This window comes from Ailuropoda melanoleuca, chromosome 2 (genome assembly GCF_002007445.2).
Source record: "Ailuropoda melanoleuca isolate Jingjing chromosome 2, ASM200744v2, whole genome shotgun sequence".
Lineage (NCBI taxonomy): Eukaryota > Metazoa > Chordata > Mammalia > Carnivora > Ursidae > Ailuropoda > Ailuropoda melanoleuca.
Window position 1 is genome coordinate 38905813 of NC_048219.1, and position 15903 is coordinate 38921715.

Below are 15903 nucleotides of genomic sequence, written 5' to 3' on the forward strand. Positions count from 1 at the left end.
ACAATTAAATTCCTTCCCCACTGCGGTTGAACTGTTGCTGAACCTTAGTAGGTCTGAAGGCTAACCACCCTCTTACTTTAGCTTGCCTGGGGAGTTGACTAGAAGGCTCACTGCAACAAGTATTCCTTGAGTGATAATTACATGCAGAATGTAATTCCAGGTATTGTGTGAATGTTTACAAAAGAGGACTAAGTAGATATTTCTACTGTAGTAAAATGGGTTAGACTAAGTCTCCTAGTTCTATAGTTTTTAAAGGAGTTCTCTACTGTGTATACAGTTGTCCTATCTTCTCTTTTTCTGTCCTAGAGGTCACCCATGGTTTCTTGGAACCCACTGCCACACCACACCCTTTTTTAATTTTTTTATTTTTTAAGATTTTATTTATTTGTCAGAGAGAGAGAGAGAGACAAGCAGGGGGAACAGCAGGCAGAGGGAGAAGCAGGCAGGCAGAAGGAGAAGCAGGCTCCTGCTGAGCAAGGAGCCCGAGGCAGGAATTGATCCCAGGACCCCGAACCAAAGACTGTTGCTTAACCAACTGAGCCACCCAGGCATTCCCACATCTCTTTTTTCTTTTTTCTTTTTAAAGATTTTATTTATTTTTTGACAGAGGGAGAGACAGCCAGCGAGAGAGAGAACACAAGCAGGGGGAGTGGGAGAGGAAGAAGCAGGCTCATAGCAGAGGAGCCTGATGTGGGGCTTGATCCCATAATGCCAGGATCACGCCCTGAGCCGAAGGCAGATGCCTAATGACTGAGCCACCCAGGCACCCCTCACACCTCTTTTTTCTTAAGTAGAGTCATGGTTGCTCACTATTTCTGTTCTTCTTCTCTCGTACAACCTGGGAATAAGGCCATTACAATGTCTTATGTAAATGGTACCTTACAGTTTGTAGAGTAGGTCAACTACAAGATCTTGTTTCAATCATGACAGCACCCTGGAAGGAGGGAGGGCAGATGGTGTTTATTTCTCCCATTTTATAGATGAGGAAGGTGAATTAAGAGAGTAACTTGCAGGAGGTCATATGACTGGTGAGTGGCAGCCTCAGGCCTGATTGCCCATACAGCATTCTTTCTGCCGCATCTCCTTGCACAAAATAAACATGTTCCAAAATCTGTACTCATGGAAAGAAATAAATCAATAAATATCATGCAGTGGAAGAAATCCATATCCCTATTTTGTTTTTCTTTTTAAAGGTGGCCTTATTTTCACATAATGATGGGACATCATCTTGTAAGTGATAGACACCAATTTGGGCATCTAGAATCATGTGCTTTGGTGCCAGACTCTGATTTGAATCTGCCTTTAATAAGTGGCACAGTAATAAGCTTTGTGATCTTGGGCAAGGTGCTAAATCTTTTTAAAACTCAGTTATATGTCATATATAAAATAGAGATGATAATTCCTATGTCACAATGTTACCATGATGATTAAGTGAGTTAATGTATATAAAGTGCCTGGTACACAGTAGCTTACAAGGTGGTAGTTATTATTTTTTTAATATTAGTCCAGATAGTGTATCATATGATCACATCCCAACAGTGGTTAGTCCCAGGGCTGGAAGGCTCAGTAACCTATGGGAATAAAACATGGTTGGGAAGCTCCTTAGGGGCAGCTGTTCCTTCTGTACTAACCAGAAGGTTTTTCACATCATCCTTTTTGTTCCCACCTTTTTTTTCCCACCAGGAGTCTGCAAGTGAGAAGTAATTTAGTTTTTGGGGACTCTTGGCATCCTTTCAGCCTAACACTGTGTCCTGAATACAGCAGACACTCAATAACTATGCTTGTAATGAAAAGATCCTTTAGGAAATCCTGTCTGTCTGTCTGTCTGTCTGTCTATCTACCTATCTATCTATCTATCTATCTATCTATCTATCTATCTATCATCTATCTATCTATCTATCTGAGACAGAGCCAAAAAATAAATATATATTTCAGAATGTATCTGAAATTCACTATATGATCACTTGTGACTGTAGGTAGAATAAATACTTATAAGGACAATTACTGGGTTAAAAGGAAATGCTTTTTTAATCTGGAAAAATAGCTGACCTCCATACATTTGTGCTAATCTAGTTCCTACCAGGAGTGTGTGTGATTCTTGATTCCTTACATCCTTGCCAATACTGAGTACTGTCAGACTTCGTAATGCTTGCCAATTTCATGGGTGTGAAATGGTACTGCGTGGTTGTTTTATATTGACTTTCCTTAACAAATAATGAAGTGAAGATCTTTGTACATGAATATTGGCCATGTGTGGATAAGGCCTATGCATGTCTTTCCCCATTTTTTGTTTTAACTTGATGGTTTGTCTTTTTCTTATCCACTTACAGTTCTTTAAATACTCCGGATACTAATAATTTGTTGGCTTATATGTCCAAACAACTTTAAAAATATACCTGAGCATGTCAGCTCTTCCAAATGGGAATGTGAATAAGCTAAGCCTGGTGGAAATTAATGCCCCCAAAACTTCCAACCTTTCTAGATAACTATATTTTAGACAAATATCAAAGCTTTTAGGTTATGGAGAAGGGAGTGAACAGTTGGTAGAAGTATTTTGGAAGAAGCAGATCTTGAAACAATAGTAGAAACCTGGCCCCAAGTTTCTCCCACCAGAAATTACCTCCCCCAAATCCTGGTGGGGCAACAAGCCCTTTCCCGAGCTGCAGTATTCCCTGGAAAGACAGAGATTGGAACTTGATTCAATCTCCATTGGCAGATGGTGCTTTCCAGGACAAGTTACTTGGAGAGGAGGACAGGTGATCTGTGGTTTAATCTTTCACTGTCAGTTTCTAGCCATATACCCCTAAAAACAAATACATTGAGTGGAAATAATGATTACTAATGAGGGATATTGGAAAGATCAAATGAGATCATAAATATGAAAGACCTTTGTATATACAAGGATATTTGCTAGGCCCTGTGAAGTGACCAACACTGTGCCAGAGTGGGAAAAACTCATCTTTAGGGCCTATTCCCTACCATCTGTTCTGCATACAGGTGCATGATTGTTGAATAGTAGGTCTCCAAGTGTGGTCTCCAGACTAGCAGCATCAACCTCTCCTGGAACTTGTTAGAAATGCAAAGTGTTGGCCCCCACCTCAGAGCTACCAAATCAGAAACTCTAGAGTTAGGGTCCAGCAATCTGTCTTCACAAGCCTTGCAGTAATTCTGATGTATGCTAACGTTTGAGAACCACTGGCCTAGTGGGATGTGCAAAGGCTTTAAAGTCAGCAAATGTGGGTTCTAAGAGTTTAACTCTCTCATTTGCCAGCTTATGGCATGAGCAATTTACTAGGCCCCCTTGGGCTTACAAGCTCTCATCTATAAAAGGAAGATGGTATCACCTCTCTCACAATGTTGTTTTGAGAACAAAGTATCCTAGCTCTGCTACTTTTTAGCTGTGTATCCTTCGGCAAGTCACTTCTCCTTTCTGCCTCATTTTTCTCATCTAAAAAAAGATGGAACAGCAAGAGTTATCTCATATGCACTGTTTACTCTGTGCCAGCCATTGTCCAAAACCTGGGCATATTTTTATTTTATTCTGACAGTAACCTTGTTTTGCCATCCGTTTTACCAATGAGAAAATTGAAGTACAGAGAAGTTAAGTAACATTTCCAAAATTATACAACTGGTAAACTGCGATTCAAACCCAGGGAGGGTGCTGTGAAAGTCTTTGCTTTCAACACAATGCTTGGCAAATAAGTTCTCAATAAACATCTGACGATGATGATAAGAAGAGTGCCTGGCACAGAGTACGTACTCCATGTATCAGTTCCCTTCCCTTTGCCTTGTAACGTGGCTTCATGGGAGCCTCTGCAGCTTTTCTTATACTCATGCTGCCCTGCTGTGTGGTGACCTGCCTCACAAAACTTCCTCCAGCCCCAGGCAGCAATTTTTCTGTATTCATCTCCTTTATGGCCACTCGGATGCTCTGAGCAAACCATACAGAAGCTCGGTGGGATGGAGGAAGACGAAGAGAAGCCACCCTGCTGTCACTACCTCAGCATGTTTTGGGAATAACTGACTCAGCTAGAAGAGGGTCAAGGCCAGTCACTGAAAGGTCATTAGGTCTGCCTAATTTGGGACATCATAGCCTTCAAACCTCTTTTGCTCTCAAATTTCCAAGAGAATGTGAAAGCTCTTTTTTGCTCGGTTTTTCTTCAGTGTAAAATTTACAGCTGGGAAGTTGAACCCACAATATTAACAGCAGCATTTTTTTCTTTCATTTTTGCTTTACAAGGACAATACAAAGACTTATTCTTTTTCAATTCAGGGTTTCACTCATTGTTTTTGAAAATTCTGTTTGGTTTTGCTCTCAAGATGGCCTCCCTTTCTGGGCATGACTCACTGGTCTAGTGACTCAGAAGTGGCATCAAACAAGACAAGGACTGTGCAGAGTTATGAAAGGACTTGGTGGCCAGTGGAGCCTGTTTGAGCTTTCGCTAAACCCAGCTATTGACATAGGGCATCATTTCCCTTAATGGGTGTTTACAGAGGTCCTTGATACCAGTTTCTTTAAGTGTGGGGTCCGTCGGAGACACTGCTTAATTTTGAAACGCTCCAAGGCTTGAGCCCATTGTGGTCCCTCGACTGGGTGGGGCCTCAAGGTTTACTGTGGGGCAAGACAAGGCTTCTGAGAATTCACCTGACCCTGCTTGGAATGGCCCCAGAAGCAGAGGTCTAAGGCTTTTGTAAATATTGTAGCAGGAGGGAAAGAAAAGGCTCTTTTTTTTTTGAAGACGACTTCAAACTTCTTTCCACTTAATTAAAAACAACCACAGCCAGTCAATTAAGGATGAATAGAGATGAATAGATATGTGATAACCCAAATATATCAAAACATGGTCGAAGATGTTCGCTGTGCAATGCTTCCAACTTTCTGTATGTGTGAAACCTTTCATAGTACAATGTTGGGTAAAATGTAGGTACCCCTAGAAATGACCACACTCTTGAAAACAAATGGCAGCCCATTTCCCACTTCCTCTCTCCTCCCAGACTTAGTCTTTTTTTCCTGGGAAGCCTACTTGATTAAAGCTCACCTCCTGGAGCGAAGCTGGCAGGCGGGGAGCTACTCCTTTATGCCAAGGGCTGTACATTCTTTCTGATGTGTTAACTCTCACAGCAGCCCTACAAGCTAGTTATTATTTTTCTGTAGAAGGTGCAGAGGAGTAAATTTGACCCAGGTCACAAGGTAGCAATATTAGTCTTAGAGCATTTATGGAGCCCTCACTTTATGCGTCAGGCTTTGTGCCATGTACTTTACATGTATTAACTCATTTGAGCCTCACCCAACCCTAGGAGGTAGGTTCCATTTATTGTCTTCATCTTACAGATCAGGAAATACAGACATAGAGAGGTGTAGGAGAGGGTCCCAGATTACTTTAGGGGCCAGGACATAGCAGAGCCCATACTTGAACCATCCCTCCTGTTATATGGCCCCTGCCCTACTATTCAAACCCAGGCCTTGGCATTCCTCCACCTAATCCGTAAATCAGCATACCTCGTAGGAACCTCTTGCCCTGAAGCCACAGACTTCTTGAAGACAGAATGCTTACTTCAGCGCTGTGTCATTCTTGGTGTCTAGGGCCGAGCCTGGCACAATGAATATTTATTGAATGAAAGAGTGCACAAATGGTGGCTTCTTACCACCTACTTCTTCTCTGCGCTCTCTACCCCCAAAGGTGCTCCTCACTGGGCACATTTTGGCTGTCCTGGACTTGCTCCTTAGATATGGAGATGCCTGTTTCTTTGATGTGGTCTATGAATCAACATGGTGGTGCATTTGGTGGCCAGCAAGGAGTTCCGACGAAGGCAGATTTTTCTCACCAGTCTTAAGTTGTCAAAGAGAAGCATAAAGGTATTACCCACTGCCAAGGAAAGATGGGAACAAAAAACAAATACTTGAAATTTCCCAAAACTTTCAGGGAGTCTTTGAATTATGGAAGCTAGAAATCAACTCCAGGACCCATAGTAGCCACGGCAAGCTTTCACTCTACAGCTATATTTGACTCTTGGGCTATAGTAATGACCAGGTGAACACTAGCTATTAGTTCTCGTAAATGTGCCCAAGTATGTTGATAATTATACCTTACATTTATATAGGGCTTAGTTTGCCAAGTACCACATCTATTCTCCCTTTAGATCTTCTGAAAGGCCTGGCACATACACAGGGCAGATATGATTAACCCCACTTTATAGATGAGGGAACTGGTGCCATAGAGGTTGTCACCTACCCTACACCACTTAGTTAATAGTGGTAGAGATAGGTCTTCGACCCTCTTATCTCAACTCCTACTCCAGCAGATTTTCCATGTCAGTATTGCATTTAACCCAGCAATTTCTGGGGATGAGAGCCACAGGTAGGTGTATTTCTTGTTGTTGCTCTTCTTACAACTTAGTGAGGTCCTGGATTGGGTCAGTTAATCTTTTTGGATATCAGTTTACCCATCTACAATGGGGAATAAACACCCCCCATCGCCTAGAGTGCACCTAGAGCAGAGGAGGTCGTGAGGAGTCAGCACTTAAAAAAACAACATCTGAGTGAAGATATTTGGAAGGGACTACGATGACCCTGACCCATTTTTCATAAAATAAATTAAATGTCACTTCCTCTGGCCACCCTGTCTAAAATGGCACATCTGTTACTTCATTCCCATGCTTCATTTTTCCTCATGGCATGTATTGCCATGTACTATATGTTTACATTTGATTGTTTATTGTCTGTATGAATACTCTCACCAAATTGTAATAGCCACAAAAGCAGGATGTGGTCTGTTTTCTGCACTCTGAATCCCTAACAGATGGAATTCTACCTGGCATAAATAAACATTTGCTCAATGAAGGAATGAAGGAATGAATCTGAGCTATGTAGTGATTGAAAGTAAGCTGGAATTGGATGATTGAAAGATTTGCTTGAATTCTCCTTGCCCTCTAAGAGAGGGCTCTCATGGTCTGGCTTCCTTGTGCCCATTTCCGGCTCAGCCTTGAGAATTAACTTATGCCTGGATGAAATGGGTTCAATAATCTGTGTCCATGCAGCAGACATGGGTTACTATATGCCTCTGTGTTGTAACAGCCCGTGAGCAGCTTGAGGAGTGGGACTGGTCCTCTTCACTGTTGTATCCCCACTACTTAGCATGGAGCCTGGGCCACAGAGAGGTAAAAGAAATATTTATTGAATGAATGAATATGAAAAAGAAAACAAAGCACAGATCTCTTAATTCCCTCCAAAATTAAGGTCTCCATTTGAGAATAAGCTTGGCACATGGCACAGACATTCCCCTTTCAACCTGAACCAAGTCTCTACAGAGACAAGGAGGTACTAAACAGTTGGTTCCCTAATCTAAGAAAAGGAAAGGCAAGCCTAGACTCCAGATCCAATTCCATGCCATGTTTTGGAATTTGTGTTTACATCGGCCTTCATCCCCATCCTTTCTGCTCCAGCATAAGCAAAATTATCACCCCGCACACTGACTTGCATGCAATTATCAGAGCTCGAGTGCTCCTCCGTTGAGGGACTTCGCCCCTGAGACCGCTGACTTTCTGTGAATGACAAATCAAAAGTCAGGTTTGCAGAATCAGCCGGACTTTCCTGCTCATTTGCAGCAGAGGGAGGAAAGGGAGAATGAAAGATTCTGAAAATAAAGGTAAGGGGCCAACTGCAGAGGGGAGGCTAAAAGATGATAGGGATGAAATGTCACTCCACAGATATGGTTAGTTTGAATTAATGGCAGACTTTAAATTACTGTGTATATATATATTTAAAATTCTAGTTATGTAATAAACATGACTCTTTTTTTAAATGACTAGCTTCTGGTTTCCAAACATTGTGTCATTCAATTTTCCATATCTGTGCTACCAAATAGAACAATATTTTTGTATTCTTCTTTTAATCTTGGCAGAATAACACATATTTCCATTTCACAGATATTCTTATAAGAGCTCCCAGGATTTTGATAATTTTATTTTGGGAGAGTTCACGATAGTTAATTAATATATAGGTTTTCAGTGCATTATTGCAATTGGAATATCTGAAATACTTCGGACTTTTACAGTTTGGGTTCACAAGAAAAATGTTGAGGGAGAATTCCTTAATGAATGTTAATCCTTCCAGGAGGACCCAATGGAGAGCCATCACTGACCTTCAGAACTGTTTATCTTGCAGAGATGTTCGCATGCAAACTACCCTCACCCCTCCAACCTCCAGACCCTAGATCCCTGGTACATTATCACCACCCCCCACCCCATTACTCGATTTCCGTTTGAGGCAAGGGGGAAGAGAAAAATGGATTTAAATGAAAACTCAGGAAAGCACAGGGCTCACTAAAATGAGCCAACCAAATTTTTAGTTCAGCAACAGGGATTCTGAAGGATTCTGGCGTTTTAAATTCCGAGGCTCCTTAAATTTTCTGCCGCAGTTGGGGGAGGAGCGATAGACCCCAAGGTCTCAGGAGGCTACACGTGTTCCCCGACCCTGTTACCGGAAGGAGCCCTTCCTGCTGCGTTGCTCTTGCTCCTGGTCTGAGTGGACACGGAAGGCGCATAAGGACCAGGCTCCCGGGGAAGCCCCCCTACCTGCCTAAGGGATTGCTCCAGGGCAGCCGCCGCAGCAGAAGACGCCATCTCCGCGCCGCCGTGCCCAGCCCCTGCTTCCTGAGTGCTAATTTTAGGGTTTGCCCGCCCCCCTTTACCCTTCGGGCTTTCTCTGTTCTCGCACCCGTGCCACTGCGCAGCAGTTTGCACCCCACCCTCTCCTCCCTGTGAGCTCTGCGTTAAGGAAGCCCCAGCGCTTTGCCCTTGGACACCGGGGCTGGGGGGCGCAGGTGGAGGCTGGCACGCAGCGCCCCGGGTAGGTTATTTGCGTCCACCGAGCCTCTCCCCCACCGAGTTAAGTTGTTTGGGTGACCCGGGAGACGATACAGGCCCCAAGCTTTTTCCTCCCTGTCCGCCCTGGGGCCCCCAGGCTTGGCCTTCCCCAGACCAGTACCCAGCCACTCTCTGGCTAGTTATAAGATTCTCACCTCATGATGGTCAGTGATGTTTATTCCACATTAAAAAAGGAAAACCACCCTCCCCTGACCAAACGACAACAACAACAACAACAACAACAACAACAGCAACAATAAAACACCCAAAAAACCAAAACACAAAAAACAAAACCCCAAAGCCACAAACAGCCTGATGCCAGAGAGGAGGCTGGTATTTTAATCTACTAAACTGTTGGTAATGAAGTCTCCCAAACAATGCCACTTTCTGTAAGTGAGGCTTTAAAAGGGGCAGGGTTAGTTGGTATTGGTAGTATTAACATCTAATAGGCTCTGAAGCATTCACATCCACGTATTGATCTGTGTGGTTTTGATGTTTAAATTTTAATTAAGCAGCCTTAGGTGGGGGGAAGAGAGCTTTGTATGCATGGGCCTGGCAAGTGGAAAGAGGGCCTCTCCACTGCTAAGCCAGCCTCTGGTGAACAATTAAAGCCCGTGCCTGTGTAATCCAAAGTATTTAAACAAAGTCGGGAGTGTTGGCTTTCCCCCTGTTGTTTTCAGTGGCCAGAGAAAGGGTTTTTGGAAAGAAAAAAAATTGCTTATGTGCCTTGTCATGCTAGGCCAAGCTCCTGTTTTAGAAAAAGCTAGGACAGCCTCCATGGGAGGCTCAGGATGAGGCTAATATTCACTCTTGTTTGGAACGTCAATACTCAGCTTCTCAGTGTGTCAGCGTGTTTTAAGCTTCAAATCCCTAGCTGCTTTTCGAGGGGAGCTGGTATTTAGAATTTTTGTTTCACTTTGCTTTGGGAAGAGGCTTTGGTTGAGAGTCAGGATAGTTAGGTTCTGGCTTGTTTCACCTAATTTCTTAGCGACCAAGGACAAGACCCTTTATTCCTTTGGATCTTAGTTTACTTATTTGTAAAATGGAGAGGTGTTAGACTAGATCACTGCCCTGCAGACTGTGGTGGTAAGAAAGTAATGTGGTGAGTCTTGACCAATGTTTTAGAAAGATGACATAGAATCAAAAATGCCAGACACCATTGCACCTGGTAGGGGTAAACATTGTTTACTGAAACTTCTGCTTTGAGTATTTATGCTTGTTTATGCCTGCAGGTATAGGCTGTCTTGATGTCAGATCTGTTTCTTACTGTGAACCCCAGTCAGGAGTTTGAGAAACACTGAAATACAGCACAGCTTCCTAATTTGGTTTTCACGGAGTCTGTGAAGTGCAGTTTTATATGCATGTCCATTTTGTTTATGTATGAGGAGACTACCAAGAGTTTTTCTTGGATTTTCAGAAAGGTCTAAGATCCCTGAAATGTTCTGAATGGTTGTTTTTCTAAGGTCTCCCAAGACCCTTCCAAGCTGATTTATTAGTGATCAAAGAATCTTTTCAGGGCCAGGAGATGTATAGGTGTTGACAGAGAGTAGCTTAGTATACAGTGGGAGGTGGGGTGTGTGTGTGTGTGTGTTACCTGTGCCCAGTAGTGAGGAGAAGGTGTGACCATGGTAACCAGACCATGAGAGCTATTTGTAGGTTCCAGAGTACCAGTTGGTGACCTGAATATGAAACATAAATATCTAAAAATTTGATTCTTTATGCTGAAAACTACCACAGAACAACTGTTAAAATGTTGTAAATTGTGCGGAAGTCAACTTTCCTTGCAAAGACTGAAAATGAGAATCAGATAAAATCTGAGGAGGTTGACAGGGGCAAATAAATCATCAGGATATTGGTAGGCAGAAACTGAATTTTTATAAGCTACCATCACATGACTAATATTAGTAAATGTTGAGTTGTGGTTTAACAAATGCCTTTCTTTTTCTTCCTTTTGGTACCTCTTGTCTTAACAGTTCAGTGAAGATTTTATTTTTTTTTATTTTTAATTTTTAAAGATTTTATTTATTTATTAGAGAGAGAGACAGCACGAGCAGGGGGAGGAGCAGAGGAAGAGGGAGAGAGAGAAGCAAGCTCCCCGCTGAGCAGGGAACCTGTCCTGGGGCTCCACTCAACTCTGGGCTTGATCCCAGGACCCTGGCATCATGACCTGACACCAAGGCAGCCGCTTAACTGACTGAGCCACCTGAGAAACCCCTCAGTGAAGCTTTTAAATACAAAAGCTTTTAAATACAAAATGCTTTGCAAGCCAGAAAAAAAAAATTATATACGAGGCAACTAAGAAGAAAATCATTGAATGAATGAATAAATAAGTAGATACTGGCAAACATGACAGCTAATTATAATAACATAACTCCTATTTAATGAGCAACTAGTATGTGAAAAGCTCTCTGTGAGGTGCTGTATTGTCACAACATTGTAGAGTAGAGGGTATTGTACATATAAAGGAAAGACTTTTGTTTAGGTACACATGGCTAGTCAGTAGCAGAGTCAGGATTCAAACCCATGTCATTTTACCTCCAAAACCATTCACATGGTAGGCAAGGGCTTGAGAATAAGTAGCATGGTGAAATTGCATAGTTATTAATAAAATTTTCAACATCATCTATTATTAGAAATAATTTACTAGGTATAAAAAGGGAATGAGAACCATAGAAATGATGGCTTTCGACTAATTCTCTGGATTGTGTTTATTTGGAAAATAGGCGTTCCAACTCAACTTAAAATTTTCCTTTTATTTAGAAAGTTTTCTGAGTATTTTGTGCAGCAAGGTTTTAAAAGCAGTGATATGAAAGAATTGGAGTGGAGAATTTGAAAATTTGGTTGGAAAATTTTTTTCTACTAGAGTGTAGGGCAAAAAGTTCTCTTTTAAACTTTGTTATTTTTCTATATCTCTGAAAAACAAGCATGGCTTTTTTTGAACACATGGAGGTTATATATAACATTTTAATACGGTAAAACTAGGTGTGGAGCCTTGTCTGTGGCAGCAGTTCTCAAAAGAATTTCATTTTTCACTGAAAGTTATTACAAAATCTGATTGGGGGTTTGAATATCTACAGATCCAGGCTTTTAGGTAATAAATATTAAAAAGATTATGGTGTACATCCCCTAATCTATAACCCAAATACAGGAAGTGGAAGGAAATTAAAAGATTTTGTGATTTTTCTTAACCACTATGACTATGTTGATACTTTCAGAAAGACTCAAATTCTTTCAAGGATTTTTGTCATTTGCTGCTTGTGACTGGGTAGGTTGGAGAAATGATATGCTGGCTGGGGTGATCTGTAAATGGCTGACTGATTTCTTAGTTTTCAGGGCTAGCATGTGATAAAACTGGGTTTTTAGCCTGGCTTATTCCAGTGGTTCTCAAATGGGCAAGGTACTGCTTTTGGGTGGGCGGGGGGGGGGCACTGGAAGTATGTAAAGGGCTCTAGAAGCATTCACTGGGCAGGAACCAGAAATGCTGTAGATATCCTGCAATGTTCTGGACTGTTCCATTCAGTGACAAATTATCTCGTGTCCAGTGCAACTTTCAAATGTTTTGCTGAAGAGGTAAGTGAAAACCCTCTATACTTTTCTGAGCCTAGAACATAGATTGGTTTTACACTGAAATATATATAGACTGACATTTCCAGGATTAAAAATGCTGTGCAAATTGAGGAGAGATCATACTTAATTTTGTTCAAAAAAACCACTTACCCAAAGCAACGCTGCTTGAATTTGAGAAACCAATAAAACACACCTGTCTCATTCAATCTACATAGAGGTACATGTACCTGACTACCTTATTATGTTCTCTAATATAGTATTGCTTGAGCGTTTGCATATTGTATTGTTAATATGACTTTTTTTTTACTTCTTTGACATTATAGTTGGTATATTATGTATATTTTTGTTTAATTTTGTGTGAAGTAGGCCATTTTACCTTTCAGTTTCATTTTGAGATACTAAACAGGGAAATACAAAGTATTTTTATATTATATATGTTTGTGATACTCAGAGTATACAAAATGACCTCCTTAATGATTTTTAAAGAATTTGAGCCAACATTACAACTTTTGGAGATTGTATACTCAATTCTATATTTCAGGTTCATTTAAAAAATTAGAACAATCTACAAACAATGAAATTGAGCTGAGCATAAACTGCCCTCTTTCAGGCAGAAATACTGGGATATAGGTGTTACAAATCTTCTAAAAAATTATGTCACTGGTAATTGATTTTTATTTATGCCACTGTAACTGGCAACTTGAAATTTCACTTTCTAATTGCTTGTTGTTAAGATATATAGAAATATAGCTGATTTTTATTTGCCAACCTTATTTCAGGGGCGTTGCCTAATTCACTTATTAATTTTAATAGTTTTAGATTTTTATAGGTGGTTAGATTTCTGTGAATAATGACAGCTTTATTTCTTCCTTTCCAATCCTTAGACTTTTTATCTCTTGCATTATTGCACTAGCTAGGATCTCTCTCACGATGTTGACTGGAAGTCGTGATGGTGAGTATCCTTATCTTGTTCCTCATCTCAAAGGAAAAGCTATCAGTCTTTGACCATTAAGTACAATATTTGATGTAGGATTTACATAGGTGCTTTTAAAAATCAGATTAAGAAAGTTACCTTCTATTCTTAGTGTGCTGGTAAGTTTTTATCATGAATTTTATCAAAAGTTTTTTTGGATCATGATATCATGATTGTACTGTTTTATTTTGTTAATATGAATTACATTGATTTTTTTTTCAGTGTTAATTTTGCTCAACTTAGTTGTGATATGTTATCCTTTGCATATGTTACCAGATTTGATTTGCTAATATTTTGTTGAGGAATATTTTTGTTCACAAGAGAGATTAACCTATAATTTTCTATTGTTGTGGTCCCCTTGCTAGGTTTGCACATCAGGGTTTTGCTGACCTTATAAAACAAGCTAGGAGATATTTCCTCTTTATTCTTTTCTTTGGAATGGTTTTGTAAGATTGGAATTATTCTTTAAATGTCTGGAAGATTTACTGGTGAAACCATTTGGGCCTGGAAATTTTGTTGTAGGAAGGTTTTAAAAGGTGGATTCATTTAATTTATTAGGTACAGGTTTATTCAGATTTTCTATTTCTTTTGGTGTTAGTAAGTTGTGTTTTCTAGGAATTTATCCATTTTATCTGAATTTTCAAATTATTACTAAAAGGTTTTCTTTTTATCCTTTTACGATCTTAATATTTGTAGGTTGTATGGTCTTGTCCCTATTTTTTTTTGTTAATATTGATATTTCTTTCTGTTTTTTATACTGGTAATTCTCATTTTTTTGATGCATATTGCCAAAGTTTTATGAATTTTATTAATCTTTGCAAAAAGCTAGTAGTTTTGATTTGGTTGTTTTTTATATTATAAATTTGTTTTCTATCTCGTGAGTTCTTTTATCATTATTATTTACTTTACACTCTTTGATTCCAGTTTTCTGAAATTTTTTCTAGTTTCTTAAAATAGAAGCTTATATCTCTGATTATCAGTTTTCTTCCAAAAAATATTTTCATTTAAGGGTATCAGTTTTCCTCTGAGCATAGCTTTACCTGCATCTTGTTAGTTTTGTTATGTCATATTTTTATTGTCATTTGTGTTCAAACTATTTTATAATTTCCATTGTGTTTTTTTTTTTTTATTTTGGACACACAGGGTCATGTAGAAAAGTACTTCTTTTCAAACAAATGTATTTATTTTCATTCCAGTTAGTTAGCATACAGCATTACCTTAGTTTCAGGAGTATAATATAGTGCTTCAGCAATTCCATACATCACCTGGTGCTCATCACAAGTGCCCGCCTTACTTCCCACCACTTATTTCACCCATGCCCCACCCACCTAGAAATGTACTTCTTCATTACTAAGTTTTTTGAGTTTTTTGAATTTCTAGTTTTTTGGGGTTTTTCCCCCTGCTGTTTGTTTCTACCTTACTTTTTCTGTGGTCAGAGAACATACTTTGGATGATTTAGTTCTTTTAAATTTGTTGCAACTTGCTTTGAGGTCCTGCATATTGTCAGTTTTTATGTATGTATCTTACGTGTCTATTTTTTTTTTTTTGAGACTGATTGGGCCTTTGTTTTTATGTATTTATTTTTTTTAAGTACGTCCCACGCCCAATGTGGGGCTTGAATTCACAACCCTGAGATTAAGAGTTCCATGCTCTACCAACTGAGCCAGCCAGATGCCTGCCCCTTACCTGTCTACTTTAAAAGAATGTGCATACTGAGGTTATTTGGTTCCATGTTCTATATATGTCAATTATATACTTTTTAAAATCTTGCAGCACAGATCTTATATATCCTTACCGTCCCAGTATGATTTTGGATTTGCCTCTTTCTCTTTTTATATTTGCTAACTTTTGCTTTATTTCACTTTGAGGCTATGATTTTAGGTGCATACCATATACATTTAGAATTGTTATGTCTTTATTGTGAAATGTCTCTCATATCTAGTAATGCTTCCTATGTTAAAGTCTGCCTTTCTAGTATTAATGGAGCCATGCCAGGTTTCTTTGGGCTAATACATACATGGTATATCTTTTTCCATCTTTGTACTTCAATTTAATTTTGCTTTTATGTTTAATCTGGATCCTTTGTAAGTAGCATATAAAAGAATTTTTAAAAATCCAGTCTAACAGTTTAGTCTTTAGTTCAAGTATGTAAAGCATTTAATGTAATTATTGATATATTAAGGTCTACAGCTACCATGTTACTATTTGTTTCCTATTTGTGTTCCAACTGTTCTATGTACCTTTTTTTTTTTCTTCTTTGGTTTTTTTTTTTTTTTTTTGGATTAATCAAGCATTTTTTTTAACTTTCCCCTTTTCCTCTCTACTAGCATGTTACACATTTGTTTCCATTTTACTTTTTGGGTGTATGTGATTGATCCAATGCTACTTTTAATTAATCACATTCCAGACAAAGTTCGGCTCCGAGAATACTTTAATTCTATTTACCCTGCCTCCCCTTTGCAATTCCCCCTCTTCCTTCTGTGTCATTATAATTCATT

The 15903-nt window shown here is 39.5% G+C and overlaps 1 protein-coding gene across 6 annotated transcripts in view; it reads left to right on the forward strand.

Annotated features, from left to right (window-relative positions):
- Window positions 1–15903, forward strand: part of DNAJC6 (DnaJ heat shock protein family (Hsp40) member C6) — a 140749-nt gene that overhangs the window by 2050 nt on the left and 122796 nt on the right. The window contains exons 1-2 of one of the 6 annotated variants that reach the window (XM_034653630.1): window positions 7449–7646; window positions 13317–13384. The exons of 2 other annotated variants lie outside the window; for them this stretch is intronic. In XM_034653630.1, coding sequence (XP_034509521.1) covers window positions 13363–13384 — 22 coding nt within the window. In that variant the 5' untranslated portion in view covers window positions 7449–7646; window positions 13317–13362. Of the gene's footprint in view, window positions 1–7447; window positions 7647–13316; window positions 13385–15903 lie in introns of those variants that run through there. 3 more of the 6 variants (XM_034653631.1, XM_034653627.1, XM_034653632.1) reach the window with 3 other exon arrangements.